This window comes from Brachyistius frenatus, unplaced genomic scaffold (genome assembly GCF_029030835.1).
Source record: "Brachyistius frenatus isolate BFR_SWC_R1_liver_20210118 unplaced genomic scaffold, ASM2903083v1 Contig_193, whole genome shotgun sequence".
In the NCBI taxonomy this organism is placed as follows: Eukaryota; Metazoa; Chordata; class Actinopteri; family Embiotocidae; genus Brachyistius; species Brachyistius frenatus.
In genome coordinates this window covers 189,381-212,266 of record NW_027210792.1, presented here as the reverse complement: position 1 = coordinate 212,266, position 22,886 = coordinate 189,381, and the positions used below count along the sequence as shown (strand labels likewise).

The window sequence follows — 22,886 nt, the reverse complement described above, 5'->3', positions numbered from 1 at the left end:
TCAAAGTCCGGTGATTGAGCAAAGAAACAAACACATTTATTGACACAGGCGTCATGTTTAATGTTTTCTCGGCTTTCACTTCACTTCAATGTTTTGTTTTTGTTTTTGCTACAAACTGCCTTGATGGTCCAAAAAAATATCACATTTCCATGCACGTAAACAATCAAGTTTGAACAATGTACTGTAAACAACGTATCACCACAGTAGATTATACACATTGATTTGGATTCTGCTGTTGGAGTCTTGTAATACAGCAGCATGCACTGGCTTTAACGGGAATGGACTTTAACATCGATCACACACACGTTACAAAACCATCAGCATAGTCTGTAAATCCAGCTCTGCATTAAAAACTACAGTCTGTGCAGAGTCACCCTGATGATAAATCATCAGCTGATATGAGAAGTCATGCACAAAATTCAAGTATTTCTGACAAAGTCATCATAAACATATGGTGAATGTACTGACATAAAACATACATCTTCAATTCTACTAATACACCCCTGAGTGAACTCACTATATGGTCCCAAGCAACAGAGCATCCATGACGATATTGGTCTGCTGGTGCAGCATTAGCTTCATTACAGGTCTGTACAACCATAATTCCTCTTTACGTTATGCTTTGAGCTACAGAAATGTCCAGAGAGAACTTTTGGTGGACAATATACGATAAATAAACATCGATGCCATCACAATAATTTACTTGTAAAAACAAAAATATTGAATTTGGTCCATTCAGGACAGACAACAGTTCACAGGAATAATCACAAGCTGACATGAAACTTGAACATCCCTGCAACGGTGTTACGTCCTCCTTGTAAATAGGGAACAAGGCAACAACCAATCATATTTAAGCTCTGACAATCAGAATTTCCTTATCAAGCCTACCAAAAAAAAAAGGATGCAGTTTAACACATCTGTAGGCAATAAGCATGGAGTCTGATTTGGCAACTGTCAGAGGAGTCGAGAGTGTTTCCTGCATGAAAGGGATTTCTCTGCGTGATCACCATTCACAACAGTAAGATGAGAAGCTGCTCAGACAGTCTCTACAATACATGTCAAAGACTCAAAAGAAGTCTCCCATTACCCCCCCACCCCCACTGATTTATTTTCTGTGCAGGAAGAGAAATCTACATGTATGGCCGGGGGAGGGGTTGGGGGGAGGGGGGTGCACATGCCACTGAGCACAGGGTAAAACCCCTGAATCCTGCAGTTAAAATACCAACAGGGATGAAGAACCATCTGCTGAAGGCTATCTGTCAGTGAAATCTTCCTGTGGCATCAGTAGCATGAAGAGAATGAGGGCAACTGTTGGGATATAGACAGATTGTAGCCAAGGGCGATGGGGGGAGGAGGGGGAGGCGAGGGGGTGGAGCTGCGCAACAAAATCCCAACCTGCGTCAAAGCAGGGCATTCCTGGCCTGGCAGACTGACCTCTCGCATGTCTGCGGCTGTATCACAAGGAAATTAATAGGACCTTGTCCAATGTTTGCCATACTTTTATTTGTTGTCCTTTCCCAGAATATACCTCCGTGAGATGTGGTTACATGCAGAGACACCTGTCAGGCCGGCAGAGTGGCAGGACGGGCCTCTGGTCGCCTTCCTGTCATCTGTGAGCGGGCTCCTGGCCCTGGAGCAGCTTGCGGTACACAGAGAGACCTGGGAGGGCGAAACCAAAGAATTTTTTTTTTAATTTTCTTTTTCAAAAAGAGGTTAAAAACAACAAAAAAAAGCACATTTAAAGGATGTCCACCGTTCCTTCACTTGCAGCCCCCTCGCCCCTCATCCTATCGCCTGGCATGCAGCCAGGTATCCAGTAGAAAAGGCATTCCAAGAACAGTTCGAGCTGCCGTGTTTGTGCTCCCAAACAGTATTCCCTTTCATTCCCTCTCCGCACTCTGTTTGTTTTGGTGCTCTTTTACTCCGTGGAGCCGGACTGAACTGCAAAACGAAAACATCTCCCTGACTTCCAATCCGATGACATGACCGCCGCTGGAAGTGGCTTCCTCTAGCTCAGCAAAAGACAGATGAAGGGACGATATTCTCCCCCAACCCCAAACGACACCGAACTACAAAAATGATCCGAAAAAAAAAAAAAAAAAGACACAAACTAGCCTGAAAGATTAAAAAAGTATAACAGTAATATCATATTCGTTAATCATCACCTTGCATTTGAAATACAGCAATTTGCTCAAAAGGTTTTTACACTGAATCATATTTTCTAAAAAGAAATACCTAGAAAAATACATTGTTTAAGAAGAGAGACTCGGTGACAAATCAAACATCCATTAACTTTCATAATATATCTGAAACGAAAATGTCAGCCAAAAGTTATCTTCCTTTCCCACTTTTATTTTGACAGAGAGGCCTAAGATGATCAGACTCCCGTTAAAAAGGCACAAGTGCAGCATTCATTTCCTTCTCAAACTCCAGCAATAAATCTCCTCAGTCACCGAGAACTCGAAGGAAACTTCAAGGGAAGCTTTGTCGAACACATGTGGCCGATATAATCTAGTTTTGTAGGCTTTGGTGGGTCCTCATCAAAATCCTGCCCTCGTGTCACGTCAAAAATCAACACAGAAGAAGAAGTGGGGAAAGAAGGGGAGGGGAGGGGGCAGGAAAAGTTTTCAGTGGATAAAGGGAGAGTTATATGAGCGAAGGGAGGAAGAGATTAAGAGAGCGCACAAGAGAGAGATAAAGGGCGAGTGTGATTAATGATGGTTGACAGCTGATCATAGAGAATGCTCTCCGTTTGGACTCGCTCTAACTGCCTGTCAGAGTCAATCAGGGGAGCTCAGTCATCTCCCTACAAAGGTACACTGGGCAGGCAGAAGGACCTGACGCACTTCTAAGCTCCACAAAGGCCGTGCCCCCTTTTAATAACACCCTCCGCCCCTGCAAAACACCACACTGCATCTCTGTTCAGCTCACAGTCCCATTCTCAATGCATGGTTAAACCTGCCCTGCTAACTGCTCGCGAGGTTTCTTTTTTTGTTTCAGACGGGGTTTTTTTTATAGAGTGAAGCGTGTGCCCCCCCCCCCACCCCCCCACACACACCCCCACACACACCCCCGCACCCCCACCCCGTGCACCCCGAACGACGGAAAAAATGCATTCATGAAATTCAGAAGCTGCTCCCAAAGGATCCAGTTACAGTAATTGATGAGTTTATAAGATGTTTGTTAACCTCGGCCAGCTTTCATAGTTTGGAGCGGGGTGGGGCGGGGCGGGGGGTGGGGGCGGGGGTGGGGGTGGGGGACACAGACACACACACATCTTTTTCAGATGTGTGTGTGAGTGTCTTTGTGTGAGGTGGGGCGGGCGGGGGGGGGGGGTCAACGCACAGCTACTGTATTTTTCCAACAAGTTGATCCCTTGACTGTGACACCCACATGATGTGAGGAGGGGCCTGATTTGCTAATGTACAGTAGGTCTCTGAAAAAAAAAGGCCTTAATCAGACAAACAGATGTGTGCACAAACTGCTTAATATCAACGTTACTGCAGTAAGCTCAACACTTCGCCGAGGATGGAAAAGAGCTGTGGAAATATGTCAGGATGACGAAACACACGTGAGCGAGCGTGAACCCACAAACTCGGAGACGCAATTTGTCGTTTCTCTCGTGAGAGGTGTGATTTCTGCGGGACGGCATTCGTAGGATGGATCGTAATCACGACTACGTGGGAATGGTCAACAGATGGGAATGCCCAAAGTTTTCCCATCACTGGCTCTCATTACAAAATACTGAAGATTTCTCCACTGCGATCCCTCTTCATCCTTCAGTAATCCGACCACTGGTGTTGGATGCAGAAAATACAATCAGACAGAAAATTGCTGGAAATTTTGTTTGTGTCCATCTGGCTGCTTTAACCCCTCTACATTTAAACTCTTAAAGGAATTATCTCAAAGATTTTTATGTGTGGAGCAAAATACTGTAGAAGAAGACAAAGAAGAATAAGAAGGAGAGGCATACAGATTTTTCTGGTATTTGCTAACGTTGCGAGGAGACCGAAAGTCGAAAAGATCGACGACTACGTATGACGAAACTTCCAAAACAAGTGCAAATCCAAAGAAAAAGACAAGATATCATACAGGTGACTCTGTTTGAATCTCTGGGAAGTGAAAGTCCAAAAACACAGCTGCAATTACCGTTTATCTCCACAGGTGCCGCCAAAGACATCTTTGAGATTGTTACTTTAAGAGGTCCTTTGAGAGCCGCCGGAACATAAAACATCCCTCATCTAACGAGACTGTAATTAGAGTGCGTTCACTTTTTATTAATAGGACAATGCCGTTATTATTTACAGTCTGCAAAATACATTTACACATCCTGCACTCAGCTGACAAGCAGGAGCAGGGTAAAAATATCCAGTGGTGTTTATCAGTCCTCCATGGGGAATGTGCACTATGCCTGGCTGTAATCGCTGATGCTGGCGGAGAAACGGCATAACTTCCCCTCCTGCCTGAGGACCACAGCGTAGTGTTAAACATATGCAGAACTGCAGCATCAAACCCACCCGTTTTAGCGCAGATGGCCTCGTAGACCACCTGCTGGCCGCCGGACGCCGTCCCACCGGCCGAACTCTCCGAGGACGTCTGCCTGTTAATCACACACAGGAAGAAAAACACGGGACGTGATCATGACGCAGAAACAAACTGTATTTCAAAGATCATTGCTCATCTTCACAGTCGTCATTTAAAGCCGTGGGACACCTCGCTGGGATCGTTCCGTTGTTCCACGCTGAGGTAAATATCAGGATAGATACATAAAGGTAACTGCTGGTGAGGAACTTTCTGACAGAACAAGTCGGTTTCAAACAGTTGCTCTTTGGGAGCGGTCGGTGGAGGCGAGGTGTTTACTGAGAGCCTGTCAGGAGCTATTGTGACGAGAAGGGGAGAAATTCCTGCTACCTGTCCCGGGTGATGTGATGGTGACACTGCCAAGATCACCGTGGTGATTACTGACTGTGCCGACCTGTGGGAAAAAGATGCAGACAGAAAGGGAACGTATGGCTACAGTCTGCCATATACTGCAGGTTTATCCTACAGGGCTCCGTGCATAAGCCTGAAGATCACAGACAAGGAATTACACCGGGCCTTTAAATACAGTAAACACAGTGTTTTCACAGAGAAAACCATTATAAGAACTACTGAGGCATAGAGCAGGAGCAGACATGTCTGTAACCTTATACATTAAATCTGTTGAGCATTTTTTTAGGGGGAACAATAAATAAAGCTTAGCTGGCATTAACCTCTTGCCCCAGAACAGCAGCTTGCCAAAGGAGCATTAATAAGGTAATGAGGGTACACACTGCCTCCTTGTAAGGGGCTGCACAGTTGTTCTTTCATACCATTACACAACCACAAATAGAACTGGGCCACTTAAAGCGTGGCATACCTCGACAGGAAGCAACCTCTTTCATATTGAGAGGGTGGGGGCGGTGGTGGGTGGTGGTGGGGGCAACTTGACCTCAGGGCTCTTCACATCGCTTTCTTTGTCAACATTGTCTCGCTCTGTCACTTCAGGAGTCATGAGCCAGAAACACTGCAGGTGAGAGCTGATTCTGAACTTTGCAGTGTGCGCAGATGATACATGAGCCCAAAAGTTTTAAATTTCACACTCCTCACACGGAGCTGAAGTTCTTATGCAAACAGAGCTGAAGTGCAGCTTTACTCTGTGCGCTCAGGTAGTTAGTGGGCCTTTAATGTTACTCACACTGACCAAATGGGGGATAAAGTTTAACCATAAACACACGTTTGGCAGCTTCTGTGTGTATACAGTATCCTGTGAAAATAACTACTGTTGTGGCTGATTAATAGGGAGTGAAAGCAGCAGCGAGGCTGACGTTAATGGTGCTGCTGTAATTGTCACCCTATTAGTAATGCCACACGACAGCCTGGGTTTCCGTAGTTACAGCTGCGACTAACCAAACCTTGCAAACAAAATACCAAACAGGCTCATTTATTTGTGTTACAAATTGCTAATTTCAAAGCCTTCACTGAAGTCATACCACTTTGAGCTCTTGCAGCTCCTTGAGTTGGCAGCTGGGGTGTGTTGATAGAGCAGAGAGCGCCCTGCCCGGTTCAGTACGATACCAACATGCTGCACATTTGCTTCGAGCAAGTGTGCTGTATGTTAGCTGAGCTTAGAACCAAAGGCACAGAGCACAGAGAGTTTCTGCGGTCAGAGCCAAAGTCTACTCAGCTTTACTTGAAAGTGAATGCTGACTTGTCACTTTGTCGAAATCACTGGACAACAGTCAACCCTTTCAGACAAAAGTCAGTGGAAAGCACTCTTGTTGGATTTTCTCTTGAGGTCTTCTAAACAGAGGAAATCTTTGGGCTGCATCAACAGAAATCTCAACTCCATTTCTAAACAAGAGCAAAAAGCAAAATGTCATTCTATTGAACAGATTCAACAAACAACTGTCAACCATCATCAGCGGCGTGTTCCTAAAGGGAAAACTAGGTGAAGTCAGTGCCAGTATACTTGTATCATTTGTACAGTTGTCTAATGTGTTTGAAGGGCTGGATAACCTTTACCTGCGTGAACACACCCGGCACAGTGGTTCTGTTATGCATTTCAGATGTGCCTCAATAACACAGGTATTGAGTTTCCCCTAGAATAAGCACTGGAAATAAAGGGAAGCAACTTATTATCCCACCATTATCTGCAAACAATCATCTCTGCTCTCCTGCACAGTTTACTTCCCTCTGTCATTCTCTCTTTTCCCCCCTTCTCTTTATTCTTTCTTTTCATTGTTTCCATCAGCGCATTTTTTGGTCCTGAAGCTTCCGTTTTTCCCACACTCTCCCCTGTCACACTGGTCGACCACAAAAATGCAGGACAGAGGAGAGTGTGAGGGGGCTCAGGAATTCCACATGCAGAGGGTAAACACTGCAACTGCCAGGAAGACGAAGACACACACACACACACACACACACACACACACACACACACACACACACACACACACACACACACACACACACACACACACACACACACACACACACACACACACACACACACACACACACACACACACACAGGAGCAAACACAGCACCTACCCGGCCGCCCTAACCTACTCTGCAACCCCTACGCCTGCCCTCTTAACTCCTCACTTGCCAGGTGCAGTTTGTCCAGTCGAGTGAGATGACTGAAGGCAGAGCGAGGGCTTTCGCTCTCAGTCTCAGCGGCAGGCCTGCAAAGTTGCACTGAATGAATTAAGTCCCACAGAGAGGTGGACTGTCAGATTGTTGGATAATTCACATGCTGTGAGGGATTAAGTCAAACGCTAGAAAAACAGTCTGTGTTCCGGTCCAGTTGTGTCCCTTCCTCTTCCACATTAAACAAGTGTGAAGAGGCCCTCACGACTGCAACGGCATGCTTTAAACAAACAATCAGCCGCGATCACGAACATTTGCTGTTGTTGTGTAATGTCTCCAGATGTTGCAGTAATAAAATCATAAAATAAAGTGAGGGAAACAGCTGGCAGTTCAGCCTTTTCACTCCTTTCCTTTTATTTTTCCTTCTGTAGTCTTCAGCTTATCTCCAAACCAAACAGGATTTGAACAGCGCTCGGAGCCCAGGCCCTTCCACTGAACCGCGCTCTGTTTACGGTTCAGGCAGAAATCAAGCCTGTGATGAGGTTGTTTACCGAGCAGGCAGATACACCCTGCGGCCAAAATGAGTGGGAGTCCTCCACTACACGCATATTCTAACTCTCATTAGCATGAACCACGTCCTCTTGAACTCACTGAATCCCATGAACCCGAGCGGGGGCTAACATATGCCCCCCCCACCATCTCCCTCCTCCTCTCCCCTACCCGCTGCACTTAATGTGGTATAAATTAAGTGGTGACTGTTAAACTTACAGTAATACTCGATTTAAACAGCATTAGGAGTAAATACGCTGACTGTGCTTCAAGGCTGGTCTTACTTGATGAGGCGCTTCGTTGCTGTTTTCCTGATCTGACCCTCTCGGGCGCTGCTGGGAGGCTTTGGAGCGAGAACCGGGCTGACACAGGTCTGGATGTGGCCGTGGCTGTGACTGGGCCGGACGTGGAGGCTGGGTGGAGGGCAGCTGGATGATTTTGTGGAAGCCTGAGTGTGTGGAGCACTTGTCTGGTCTGGAAACTGAGCCTGAGAAAGAAACAAAACAGACAACTGTCATTTATTAAGATTAAATTATTACAACAATCAAACGACTCCTGATTGTCTACTTTGATTGTAGTTTAATCTTCAGGGACAACGACTACTCAATAGTCAACATTTAATAATCCTGTGATGAACATATTCACTGGAGCCATTATTATCATGTCTGTATTACTTTTGATCATTTTATCCTTAAAAGCCTGAAGCTTACAATTAAACAACAGGATTCTTGATACTAGAAGCATCCCGGTGGACCAATTCCCGAGGGATTAATGACTCTACAATATGTGTCTGCATCAATGTGCAAACTGTTGTGAAATATACCAAATATTGAGATTTCATAAGCACTCATTACTGAAAAAAGATCTACAACAGCAATTGAGCTCGAACTACCTTTGAAACTTTGGATAACAGTTTCATAAGTATGCTTACAATTTCCACACCATTACTAATGACTAATGATAATAATGACCCACAATCTATATTCTCTATTTTCTGGTAACCTCAAGATCTGTTTTTGATGCATAATTTGAAACATTCTTACACAACACAACTTTATTACTTCTACGTGAGTCTGAATCTACTGCGCTCTGTTTGCCTCAAATACCAAAGCTGCTCAGAACAAACGTCTTAATACCTTCATCAAACCTGCAGTGTGGAACTTTGATCTCCCTCCTCTGCCAGCGAGAGTAATTACAAAACCTCTCTCGCCATGCCTACGTCCACTGACATTTGGAAAGTCTAGAAGAGCTGCGTGATTGAAATATTTAATCGCATTTCAAATTAGCATAAATCTAAATTATCTGCTGCACGCTCTGCCCATAGAGGATGTCCAGAATACATCCATCCAGCAAGAGAAATAAGTAGTATTTGCTATTGCTTGTATCAGAGGGTGGCCTGAGTTTGGGACTTTGCACGTGTGCGGTGTCTGTTTAGGACAAAATAAAGTTAAATTCTAATCCAAAAGAGGCCTCAGGAAGTGTAATCACATTTGGAATGAGCGGGTCATGGAAACAATGCAGCCTCTGGTCATCAAGGTGAAAATTCAAAGTGCTTGACATGAATTAGTGCAGATATGAATGAAATGCCATCCAGTGTCAAAATGAGCTCAATGTTTTTTGGCTGCAATGAAAAGCAAATTTTTTTAACATTATTTATTTGTTTATACAAGATATTTTCAAAGGCTTGGGAAGGAGGAAAATACTGTTGTCTTTCTAAAATAATATTTTAGAGCTACGTTTGACTCTGTCCTTGCAGTGCTCGGGAATGCTTGCATACATTCCTTCCACCTCTCATGTCCATGCTATTTTCTCTGCAGCTTTATACGGCTATCTAACAAGCTAATGGTTTTCCAGCTTCACGGTGGAGCCGTTCAAAGGGTCGGCAGGGTGACAGGGAATATCTGATGTAATTTCTGTGTTGATAAATGAGAAGCTGAGTTTCCAGGTTGCAAGGCCTATGGCCGCAATTCAGCTTGAGCGGGGCCAGGAAGGGCACCTTTCTTTGGCTGCCAGGTGGCCCGGGGCCAAGCCTGTGGAGGAGCCGTGCAGTCTGCACCCAGTAACTGGAACGTGGATTGGAGGGCCGGAACAGACCCCTGTCTTTCTCTCTCTCACAGAAGTACACACTCACACACATGCGTACATAAACACTGACATTCAATGAAATGTTTCCTTTTGTGTCCCCAGTTTATCCAAAGTGAGACCAGGAAAGCCAGAAAGTTCAGGAATACAAAGTGCATTTGTATCAAAAAAGAGCAAAGCCGCTCTATAAGGCCACGAAAGAGGGGAGTCAGGTCACTGACTAATTCCTGGACCAATCAAGGTGCACGTTCTGCGAAGAAAGATGAGGTCTAACCAGACAGGACCCATGTGGGCGGAACAAACCGGGTGGGATGGCCAGGATTTTAAGGAGGGATGTCTGACTTGATGGTGAGACAACCATATCCAGAGTCAGCCTTCTTATGACCTCAGTTTATGAGGGTGAACAACAGGATGACTCTGTCTTAAAAGTGAGCGTACTGCACTGTACATATGCAGCACTTCATGCCACAGAGCATTTTTAGATTGTAAGAGATCTTCCTGCCTCCAAATGCCTGGAGTTTGATTGACCAATGTGGTCAATTGTGTTTAATCTATGGGAAAAGAAAAAGATGAACAAACGGAGAAAGGCAAGGGATCGTTTTCATAAAGTGGCTTGCGTAAGGCCACCAGACCAAGCCAAGAGAAATATCACCTCAATTGCATTAATTAAGGCCCAACCAAGACGATGAAAAACAATGACGTGAGCACAACTGCATTACTCAGGACAGATCGGAAAAAGAGGGTGCATCCTGTCCCGTGGCACTCTCCTGTCTCCATTACGCTCCATCCATAGATTGACTCCACAAAATCCTCTGGAAAATGAATAAATACAGTCTTCCTGTGAAAAGATCCTCTTTCAAAGTAAATGTACAGAAACACGGAGGTTCTCTCTCTTTTTTTTTTTTTCAGTATTAAAATTACACTGTGCAAAATGCCCGAGACCTTTCTACCTTTCCAATCGCCCTGTAAAAACAGCCAAATTACATTTGTCATGGCTAGTCAGCCATGACTAAAAAGCTTTTTATCGCTACATTACTACTGCTGAGAAAATCATATTCCATAATTGTATTTGCGTTGTAATGTTAACATAAATGGAGCTCAACTCTGATATGAACTCTACTGGTGAGGCTCATGCAGGAAACGGTGCCGGGGCCTCTCTCTGGTGCCCTCATGGGCAGAGTTCCTGGATTACTCACCCTCCATTATAAGCCTTGTCGAGTCACTCAGCCAGACAACGTAATCTCGGGGTGAGGAGTCATGTTTGGCTCTCTAGGAATGAGGAAGATGTTCCCACACAAACATGATTCTGTTAAGTGCTTTGGAAGGAGATTCTCAGAATAGCTCTGTTAATGCTAACATGAAAGCTCTCCTCTTGATGTGGGTGTGTTTTGTACTATATTTGACAGCGCTGTGGTTAGGTTAGAGGATATCAAATATGAGGGTTTTCATGAGTTATAATTTCATAGTTCTCATACATTATTATACATATTGTAGTAAAACATCAAACCAAAACAAAAGGATCTGAAAAACATGTTCTAATTTGCCCAGATTTATTCATACAGAGTCTGAAATATCTATAGGAACATGAGCATAAGAAATAAAAATGGTGTCAACAGCAAATGACAGAAAATAGAACAAACGTAAACACTCCGGCCAGTTGTGAAAAGGAAAACCATATTTCCCCTGAAGGACCTGCGTGTCTGACACTGTCCAGCTGTAGCGTACTTGAAGATAAGAGTCAACCTCTAATACCTCTGTGTGCTTTGTGGACGTTCGGGGAATCCCCTTTTAAAAATGATGAATGGTGATCATAAAAACAACAAACCAAACAAAAGACCTGTGCGGTGTCTTGTATGTACCTGATGTCTGCAGTGGCTCTGGTCCACAAACTGATGGGACTTCAGTCTCTGTTGTTGCAGCTGCTGAATAGCAAACTGAAGCTGGTAGCTTCCTGGGGTGGGCTGGTAGTGCTGCGTGGGGTTCACCCCAGTCACCAGGCTGTAGGCACTCTGCATCTGCCTCTCCCAAAGACCCCCGTCATCCTTCGGCAGCCTGTGGCTTAGAGAGCAGGGATGAAGAGAAGTGAGAAAAAGTGAGACAAAAACTCAAATTCACTCTCTCCTCTGAATCAGATAAACCTGTGATGGTTTGCAGTTAATACGTTCTGTGTACTAGTGTTCGCTAAATATCATATTTGCACTCCACATTGAATATCTAACAAGGTTTAAGCTCATGTTGAAAAGCAGCTCAAACATCACCCTGAAGAAAAATACATGATTATTCAAGGACATTTTGTCACCAAGGAAGTCGTTTGGTCATTTGGTCACACATGGAGAGCAGACAAAGACAGAGAGGGGAGAATCATTGTGATAAAATAGTGTTATTGCACACATTAAGAGGTAGGAGTGCAAGCTTAATGTTAAAATGATTGCATTGTTACAAAATGTTGTCATTGGGTTAGTGATGACATCATCAGGTTTGTGCTCTGTACTCTTAAAAGAAGACACACCTGACTTAAAGATATAAGTGTATTAACGGAGCAGGCTTCAGTGACAGCATCTGCCGACATCTTTTCCTCGTTAGTTATTTTACCATCGATTCGAGGCGGAGATGTGACAGTAGCTAATTAACTTCCCGCCACATGTTGAGATGCAACACTGCCGGCTGACAGCATCCTAACCGGCGACCGCTGGACCCGCAGAAGCCTCAAATCAAAGTGTGCAAATCAGAGTCAAAGTAGAGGGCAAGCCTGTGGCAAACATAGGCTGAACTAAAAAACCTTCCCTCTTTGCCTCAGTACTTCCCGAGCTTCACGTTCCATTCACATCACAAAGCCACAACCTGGAAAGCAAACCTTTTGACGAGCTCCACGAGTTTGTAACTGGATTATCTGTCATTAGGACTAAGCCCGTTTCAGCCTCTTTTTTTTTTTTCCATTTTGGCCCCTGCTAAAGCAATGAGGTGACCAGCCTCCCCTTCAGACATGCTTAAATTAAGTCTATGTGGAGTCTGGTGTGCTGCTGTATATATACCGCCTCAGCCAAAAATAATGCCATAAAGAGCACTATTGGGAGCTGCAAGGAAAAATGTAAAAGAGAAAAAAGGAGAGAGAGATGCACGTACAGCTGAAGAAATGGGATCCCTGGAGGTCTTAATGACAAAACAGTTCTTGGAAATTCCTCCCATTACAAGCAATAACATTTGTCCTTTGGTCTATAGTTAAAGAAAACACTGCAGACCTAAAATCACAATAGCTACAATATTTTTAGAAGCAAACTATGATAAGCTCTAAAATTAGAATTCAATTAATCTTGAACAACAATGCACACTGTGGGATAATAATCTTCAAGTCGCTCAAGTGAAAAAAATATGGCCAAACAAAGACACAAGGGATCTTAAACTCATGTGAACATGCTATCCGCCCATGCATTTCTCAGTTCACATAATAGCAAATATATTGCAAAAGCAACTGGTGTGACCGCGGGCCAATTCAGTTTTTTTAGCTTGGGGAAACAAAGGCTTGTCTGTGAACCTCACAAGACCAGAGATCCTACAACGCCAGGAGACAAAACAAGAGCTCCTTCTTTGTTTACAGCTCTGAGTTGCTTTAACTTGGCTGCAGTTTGCACACTGGAGCACAGGGACCTCCAGTGCTACCATTTTATTAGAATATGGTTTAAAACCTACGATATCGGGTCGAGAGCACGTGTTTTTTAGTGCCACTGTAGAAGCCTTGTCAGACAGGGCTCGTCAACACAACACCTCACAAAAAACTACAACACATCAGCATGGATTTTAAAACCAGGGGGAAGCACTACGGCCTATATTTTCGGCCCAACACGGCAACCAATGAAATGAGGAAAAAAGAAATGAGAAAGAGAGAAGAGCAGTTTTTACATCTGAGTTTCTCATCACAGCACACGTGTGGAGCTCCAACTATCTGGGACTTCCCTCCCTGCCGGACTTCTGCTCGTGGGTGTCAGCTTACTCCCCACTGTGCTCGCCATCCTTTAATATGCTGATATAACTTACTGTAGAACAACACAGCAGTGCAAGTCGAGCACATGTGCGGCATCAATCTAACTCGGTGTGAATGTGGGAAAGTGCACCGTTTGAGATGACATCATGCCAGAGTATCTGAAAGCCCTGCCTGGTCAGTGTAAACATCGGCCGCCTCACGATTGTGACGGTATTTCCAGCCATTAACCAGTGTTTGTTTACCATGTATCATCGCAGCATCGTGACACAGAGTAGACCTGTACCTAAAAAACAAAACAAATGCCGAGTATTTGAATTTGTTGAGTGCAGCGTAGCGAGGGATGCTGCTGCTTCAGTCAGTGCAGCGATAAGCACTGCGTTAAATCTCACAGTGGTCCGTTCCAAAAAGCAGGTTGATGACTTTTCTGAGTAAAAAAACCTTAAATCTTCTTTCAAATATTTCCTTTTCAAACTGAAAAGTAAATAATTTCATACAGCCAATATAATACTTGACTAAAATCCATGTTCAGGGCAGCAACTAACAACTGCTTTCATTGTCAATTAATTTGATGAATCAATTAACCGTTTGTTCTATCAAATGTCAAACAAACCAAACAAACTATTACTTCAAATGAAATTCAAATGTGTTGTTTTGTCTGACAAAAAGTCCAAAACTTTTAATTCCCTATGATATAACAGAGAGAAGCAGCCAATCCCCCATTTGAAAAGCTGGCGCCTGAGAATATTTTTTTAAACAACTAATCAGTTAAATGACTCAGTTCAGCTCTACTCAATAAGAAACTGGGCAGATTTTAAATTACAGTTCAGAAGGGCATGGATTGGATTTTGGACATACATGTATATTTCCTATACACTCTAAACTGTAGAAACTATTTCTCCATGTACAAAATAAGAAAAATGGATACATCCCAAAATGATTGGCAGCTGAACTTCACATATTTAACTTGATGTCACAGCTCATCATGCAGCGACTTCCTGTTTACATGGCTAAGGCTTTACACTGGATGGCACTGCAGGTGCTTTTAATGGTGAAACTTGATTGAGTAGTCATTTCAAACCGGACAGTAGTGACTAAGAAGTTCCATACAAAGGGCTTTATACACAAACTTACTGAGAAAAATGTGCAACCCAGTCCCTAATTCACTCTGCAAAATGGATGATATAGTACATGTAATAATACTGCACACTGTGGGACTGAATACTGCTGTGAAGGTGTGTGTGTCGGCTGAACGACCAACATCTATTTTCATTGGAATTTCACTCGTTCTTACCTTAAGGGTTCTCCTTTCTATTACCACATCTGGCTTCAATCAAAGTGAATAAAAACGTCTTCTCTTTTAAATTCAAAGGAAGAGAGACATCGGACCAATTTTGTGGGGACTTTGTCCCCCATCAAAGAGTTTTTACATTTTCAGCAGAGTTTTTCTGATTAGTTGGATTGTTGGTTCAGCAAATGGGCTGTCATAAAATCCTCTGGAATGGTACTGAATGTCCTTACACAATTCGACCAAGTAAAACATCAATCTCAAGTATTGAACAGAACTAAAAATACCCTTTCAGAGCAGGGTTGTGCTGCTACTCAGCTGGAGTGAACATAACAATGCAGAGATAAAGGTTTTGCAGCTATTTGGACGTACAAGAAGAAAATTGGGAGGCAAATCTCGTGGTCAGCTAAATAATGACTATTCCCATAACTGAGGCAAATGGTGAGGACCCACCATGACCAGGTGAGTAAGAAAGAAAAGCCAAATTAGCCAAATGTAAGTCAAACCTGGGTCTCCGACACATTTCATAATTTAACCAAATACAACAAACAGCTCTAGAGGTTGGCAGCAGTCTCAATGTTTAACTGCCTGCCGTCTGAGTGTTTTAAACAGCTCGCATTAATTCAGGAGCACATTGAATGGAAATCATCAGAGGTGTACCAGGAGATCTGACGCCGGAAGTGATCCGTGTGTTAGCTGTGGTTTGTACGAAGACGTACTGCACCGTTCAAAGCCCTCTGATTGTCAGCACACTGGACTGAGGCGCTCCAAAAAGTGCTGATGCAGCATACCTGGTAGATCCTGGCAGCAGCACTTCAAAGAGCCATGCTACTCTTTGAAACCCATCATACTTCACCCCTGTGGTTGCTTAAAGAGCCAGTGTGCTTAACAGTTTCAGTATGTTTGGCACAAACCATCAGCCCGGGTGTGGGGGGGGGGGACTCAGGAAATTCTGTGTTTTAAGAAACAGAGTTGAGAATGAAATCAAGACAATATCTTATTAAAGCCATTTCATCGCAATATGACGCCAAACAAAGAGCTGAAGCACAAGAGAGCTTTTTGTATTGCAGGCCAGTGACAAATGGACTGATAAAGGGAGTTATGTATTTTAATTTTTTTAACAAAAGCTACTGTATATTCTTCCTTTTAAAGATTGGAATTACTGTCCTGAGGTAAAAAAAAAAAAAAAATTAAATTTAAAAAAAGCTGAAAGCTAAACCCAAACTAACATTTATGAAAAGTAAAAGGGAAATGTCTATAATCACAACAGTAAAATGTGATCCCTCACACTGTTAAGATTACTCAAAATGTGATTTCTGTTTCCACGGTATCATATTAAAAAAAAAGTTAGATCAAGCTGTTCATACAATTATAAATTCTATTAAAAGTCTCTTCCTGGTTTGTGGAAATAAAAACATTTTAAAAAAGGAAAAGGCCAGACATTCCTGGAATTCCCTGACAGCTCGATACATAAGGAAGGGCTGGACTGGAAAAACAGAGTCCAAGATCAGGGCCAAGCTGTCTGAAGCATTGCCACTCACATATCAACAGAAGAAGAGGAGACCATTGATGCTATGTATGAGTAATACCTTCAGTCGCCTATAGGTTTATAATCCTGGCCTGGTACCACACACCACGACCATGTGATCTCTTTCTGTCCTTGTGTTTCCTTCCTCCTCCTCTCAGAGCGGTGTGACAGGGGTGAGGAAGGAGGAATTTCAATAGGTGCAGAGGCGAGATCCTGGAGCGCTCAGACTTTGTGGGTGTTGACATTGCACCACCGCCTCCAGCACCCCTCCAACACAGCGCTTTAAGCTGCCAGCATGCTTCACACTCTGCCGGCGCTCAGGAGCCAATTCTACTGCCACTTAGCTCCACAAAGCACAATTTAAAAGGGAAACAAAATGCCAATTTCCAGACATGCAGTTGAACTAGCCTGCCCAGAGGGGTGTTGGCACTCTGAAACCCTTTTCCAAAGACTAACACTCTTCAAGCTAAAACTTTGCCGGAGACCATTAAAAAGGTCTTTAGATTCTATTGAGTGTGACCAAGTAGTCTATCACAATTTCAGCATCTAAAGTAAAGACTTGTATAAAGCTGACAGAAAATCCTCAGGACAGTAATTTCGATCCCAAGATGATTTTAGCTTTAGAATGAACTATATTCACGAGCTAAAATCATCTCAGGATCGGAACAAGACGCTTTCTTAAAGTTAAACATTCAACAATAGTATTTTAGTACTTCAGGCTTCATTCACAGTCACACTGAAACATCAATGCCTCCAACATCTGTGTACATCAACACAGGAGCTTGAACTAAAGTCTGTCTGTGGAGGCACATGCTGTTTACCTTGGCACTAGCAGAACCCCATTGAGACTGTAATGCACTATTCTCTGTCTGCTGCCTCAGGGAAGGGCAAATAAATAGCACACGTGTGCACAATGGTGAAACTCGACCAAAAGTATTAGTGATGCTTTTATAAGGCAGCAAAAAGGCAGCGTGCGATCAAAGCAAAAGTGAGTCACTTTAAACTGATTTTCACATAAATGTAACGCCCATACGCATTCAAGGTGATCCTTTCCATGAGCACAAACTCCAATAAAAATCCGCAGCATATACTATTTAGAAACTGAAGTGAAACATCGGAAGGTAACGCCTAAAGGTAGTAATTAAAATCCAGGGTCCATCCGAGATAAGGAACAAGAGTAAAAGGTTTTTTTAGGTGCTTGAATGTTTGAGGTTTCATGTGCAGAAAGATGTATGAAGGACGGCTGTTTACAAACTCATTCGCAGAAGAGGAAATCTTTAATTAACCTTAAATTTGAATGTACGCGATGATTTTGTGACGTCACAATATGTGTGGAAATTGGCGCACATTCACCGTGAGTGGAATTTGCAGTCTGGTAGGAGGCCTCCTCCAGCAGGTAAACTTTTGGAACAATTATATATTGAGCATATTCATAGACTGTGGATTGCAAAATGAGGGAGTAGATGTAATTTGATGAATTTGTCCCTAAATAACTGAAGTTTTAGAGCCAAATTGTAAATCAAAGCAGAATACTCTGACTGAAAGTGATAAAAACATGTCTGGGGGGGAGGAGTGAGAGAGAGAAAGAGAGAGAGAGAGAATTTTAATGACCTTGTATATGTTGCGTTTCCTTGGACTCACCTCGTGCTGCTTCCAGAGGGAACGGCTCTCATCGGCCTCTGGGTGGTGGCTGCTTTAGGGTTCAGTGTGAAACTCTCTCTGCTCAGCATCCTGTTTGCCAGGTTCAGGTTGGTCAGCTGTGGGAAGAGAGATTCAGTTTCAAATAGCTGACATTTATGTTTATATGGATGTAACATTAAACTTACTGTATTAAGTGCAGCGTCTAAAGAAATGGACGTAATGAATAAGATATGATGAATAGTGTTAAGTAGTCTTCCTCCCTACATCAGGAGCTGTGTGAAATATACACACAGCTCATGGCACAGCTAGTCTCCACTCAGCACTAAATCCCGGTGGTCTCCTTTCCCCCTTTCCCCCTCCCCCTCCATCCTCAACAGAATCAGTTATCATGACTCGCCAGGCTAAACGTGTTTACAACCACATCAGCACTTTCTGTAGCAAATGCACCTCTGTACTGCTCCGTGCTACCCTGGGAATTATATTCAGTGGAATCTAATGGGAGAATTCATCACACTGCTGTGCTGATTTATTTACTTTATTTCCTCCTGTGTACTAAACGTCCAATGGGAAAATTGTAAAGCTGCCAAGGCTTGCACGACATAAAATATGGTTCGGCCTGCTGTCACACAGCTACAGCTCTGGTTTACTTATTAAGGAAGACTGGTCGCATTCTTACAAAGTGTTAGAACTAGTGTGAGACCAAAGTGTGAAGAAATTAAAACACATATGTGGACACCAATGCTGTTGGGCTGTTGGACAAAATGTAGTTTAAAATATCAAGAGACCAAAATGTGAATATACAGTAAATGTCCCATAATAGGCACAGTGACCAGTGTATGTAACTGTGCATAATGACCAATAGTCTAAGATCTGCAATGCAGGTTTGTCTAGCTGAGTATCACAAGGACATCTTATCATAATATCTTGGATATAATCATGCTGGAGGGATTCACAATCATATCAATGCACAGCTAGAGCCTCACCAATGCATCAGCCAGCAGATTTCTTTTTAAATTCAATCAGCTCATATTGGCCTGTCACAAATGAATCAGTAATGTCATACATTATATGTTGGCTGATGTAAAACGTTTTTTTTTACAGAACATAATGCAAAATTAGATGCTTTAGGTAAATTAGAAATTGTTCTATTTGTGGTTTTTTTTTAATAGTTGTTTAGTACTATAAAATTCCCAGTGAAGTGATGGCAGTATAGATGATAAACTGTAAAATATCCTGCCTCTATTACATATCTCTGTTACAAGTGTCAAAAGTATTTGACAACCACACTTGAGGGATGATTGCAAAAAATGTGTGTATATACAACATATATGTACAAAGAATATGGTCCAATATATTGATGTTGGAATTTTTACTCCTTAATATCGGTATTGCATCAGTGCCAGAGCCTGTGGCGCTCTAATCACAGCCCCACAGTGAATCCACTTTATTGATGGTGACCATGCCTGGCTTTCCTCAATTTCAGTTTCTGTTTTGTATATGTGTCCTAGCATGAGAGAGTAATTACTTAAACCTAAGAGGTCAACTCTGCAACATGGTGTTGTTCATGTTTACAAAGTTCTCCATTTAGTTCAGCAAGTGATTTAATGACTTCAAATCTGAGCCCTAAAAAAAAAAAAAAAAACTCTGAACATACTCCTGAGCCGTTAAGTGCAAAACACTGGACTATTTTACTGTGAAAAATAAACTGCTGCCATGCCCAGGATTAACTACACACAGGAAATACAGCAAACACCACTCAGATAGACAGAATAATGTACGGTGGAAAGGAAGCCATAAAAATGCAGTCTGTGTGGTCTGGTGCCATCACAAGAAACTCTGACAGAAGAACATCCAGAGAGGGAGAGAAGGAGATGATGGAGGAGGAGGAGAAGAAGGAGGAGCAGGAGGAGGAGGGAGGAATGGTAGAGGGGCTGCCCAAGCCAAAGGCCAAATCTTGGGGTTATATACGGCAGAAGAAGGTGGTGATGGAGCCAAGGTGAAGCTGCCACTCCCCTGCTCAGTGCCAATTTGCCACATTCCTCTATTTATAAGCATCAATTACTAGAAAAAAAAACAGTGGCTGCTTGTTAAGTATCAACAGAAATCGCTCCCCCATGGTGCATCTGATAATGAGACCTCACACAGAGCCGAGGCTTGATGCGGCTCACCACTGTTTAGGCCAGCCAGCTTCAAACTCCAGCTCCAGACCCGCCCCCATTCGAGCCCCATCCCAAAGACTGCAGGGCAAGCTGAGGGCTGTGGGAGGAAGGTGCTCGGTACGAGGCAGCAGACCCTCCGGCTCCAACAGGTCTGCTGAATGAGTAAGCGGCTCGATGCCGCCAATCAGCGTGGGGTCTGAGCCAGGTTTACGCATCAACAAAGAGAACTATCAAAGACCTCACAGTGAGAGACTCCAGCACAGGGGCCAGATTCTTCTCTCTCTAGAAACATTACACAGATCAGTTTACAGCTGCTTAATAACTCCACATTCAAAGCAGTTGTAGCTGTTGACTCGGTGGGCTAGAGAAGTTAAAAGTATAATAAACCTACGTGTTGTGTCAGCAGGTTGATGTGACCGGAGTTGGTGCAGTGGCGAGCCACCTGCTTGTCAGCCAGTTTCTGCAGGGCTGAGATGAAGGCCTGCTGGTTGGACTGGGCCTGAGCAGACAGAGAGTTTAACTCCCTGAAAGTCCCTGCTGAGTCTGACCTGAGCTTACTGGAACTGCTCCTCCGTTTGACTGAAAACAGAAAAAGCGAAAGGTGAGAACATCATAGTGAATTTGAAGCAGCAAGCAGAATGTGTAGCGGTAAGTTTACCTTGGCCTGCAGATGTTGGTCTAGAGAACTTCTGGCTTTTGATGTGCGCTGCACTCGGGATGGAGGAGGCTGTTCCAGAGCCAGATGTGGATGAGGTAAAGGACTTGATCCTTCTGAGCACCTTGGTCGATGGCCCCGTGGTCATTGTGTTCGAGCCACTGGATGTAGCCGTCCCTGTCACTCTTGTTGGCTGTGTGATCACAGGGGCGGAGGTGTATGCAGGAGGCTCAGAGAAGGTCTGAGAGAGGCAGTAGTGAGACTTCGCCAAGGACTGCACGTAAGACGGAGGCTGAGGAGGTGGCAGTGGCAGTGGTGGCGGTGGGGGCGGTGGCGGTGGCGGACAGTGAAGAGGCAGCGACGCCGGAGCAGGAGGGCAGCGCTGCATGTCAATGTGCATGCAGTCCAACGTCACGGGGAAACCGGAGCAGTGCTGAGACGACTGGACATGCGACTGGCTCCTGCCGGTCATAACCGCCGCCTGTTGATCTCCGGGCAACATGCGGACATAAGACTGACTCTCACTGCTGACTTTCCCTGTGGACAGCGAGGACTCTGGAGTGCTGGAGTCCTCTTTGGCCACAGGCACAGCTGTTCACAGGAGGAAAGAAGCCAGAGCTCCCTTTATCATCAGTTAGCCATTCCTCGGCTCTGACACTCATTTATTTTCCCGCAATGAGCTCTAATCATTAGAAACTGACCTTTTTCTTCACCCCAGATGACTCAATCTTTTTCCCTTTACTCTTTTGGGGGTTTACAAATCCAAACAATTCCCATCTACTGTACTTAAAAGGTACTTAAACCAGACCTAAAGTGAACATAAAATGGGGAAAAACATAGAAGAAACTCACGTTGGGAATTCTCACAGTTGCCCAAATCTCCAGAACCATTTACTTCATGAACATGTTTCTTAATACTTCTGACTTTTGTTCCTAGGAAAACGGTGGCTGATTTGTTTTTCTGTGTGTAGAATGTCAGTACTTCCTCCAGATCGTTTTCACTGTTAATAAAAAAAAAAAAAGGAAAAAGACAGGAGATGTGTATAGCAGATTGAGATCACTCTGCACTCAGTAGCATATATAACTGGAACAGGAAAGAGAACAAAAGTAAGCGGGGCTCGCCAACTCACTAACCTCGCCGCGGTGATGTACTCTTGAAATACAGTGGGGTTTACACAATGCTCCTCTTTACTACTCTCCTGTTTTTTCACTATATGTTCAGTTTCCTGAAAATAAAGACAGTAGATGTCATCAGTTGAAATAAAAAGTGCAACGTCTCCCGTGTCTCATTCACCTCTAACTGTAATTCTGTGATGCAACTGACGTGTGGGAGGGGCTACCTTGTCGTAACAGTGGATGAACTCCCCTAACTGGTGGGACAGGATGCGTCTGCGGTCTTGGAGCGGTAACTGCCGACTGGGCAGGACTACCTTTATGTCTTGTTGAAGGTTACTGGCTGCTCTTCTCAGGAAGCGAATCACCAGGTCCTGTGCAGACAAAAACACACGAGAAATCTTTTATTATCACTGCCCTGAATCACTGAGATGATACTGCAGTTCTTGAAGCTGCCACTGTTTTGTTTTTTTCCATTTTTTTTTTTAAACACTGGGACTTTTGAATTTAAAAGGTCTAGAGATCGGCTTAAATTTGCAGATTTTCCCCAAAGGCTTGAGGTCACTGATGATGATGATGATGATGATGATGATGATGATGTATGCCATTACAATGCAGACTTTCCAATCGGACTCAGTTTTAAAGAGTCCACGTTTTCCTTCTATGCGGCCACAAATGCCTCACACACATTTCAGCTACAGCCAGGGTACAGATGAGTAACAGAATAATAAGAAGGGAAATCTGGCATATATATACATGCAAAGGAAACAATGCTCCAGGCTATT

At 43.7% G+C, this 22,886-nt stretch overlaps 1 protein-coding gene across 4 annotated transcripts in view; it reads right to left on the bottom strand.

The window, feature by feature from the left end:
- Positions 1-14: 14 nt before the first annotated feature.
- The window catches only part of ttll5 (tubulin tyrosine ligase-like family, member 5), a 45,814-nt gene continuing 22,942 nt past the window's right edge, over positions 15-22,886 (bottom strand). For 3 of the 4 annotated variants that reach the window (XM_069718567.1, XM_069718569.1, XM_069718570.1), the window contains 10 exons: positions 22,329-22,475; positions 22,123-22,214; positions 21,841-21,989; positions 20,993-21,580; positions 20,726-20,913; positions 18,176-18,291; positions 11,602-11,800; positions 7,945-8,147; positions 4,518-4,600; positions 15-1,659 (listed from right to left, as the gene is read on the bottom strand). In XM_069718567.1, the coding sequence (XP_069574668.1) occupies positions 1,607-1,659; positions 4,518-4,600; positions 7,945-8,147; positions 11,602-11,800; positions 18,176-18,291; positions 20,726-20,913; positions 20,993-21,580; positions 21,841-21,989; positions 22,123-22,214; positions 22,329-22,475 (1,818 nt within the window). In that variant the 3' untranslated portion in view covers positions 15-1,606. The remainder of the gene's footprint in view (positions 1,660-4,517; positions 4,601-7,944; positions 8,148-11,601; positions 11,801-18,175; positions 18,292-20,725; positions 20,914-20,992; positions 21,581-21,840; positions 21,990-22,122; positions 22,215-22,328; positions 22,476-22,886) is intronic. The other variant, XM_069718568.1, reaches the window with a different exon arrangement.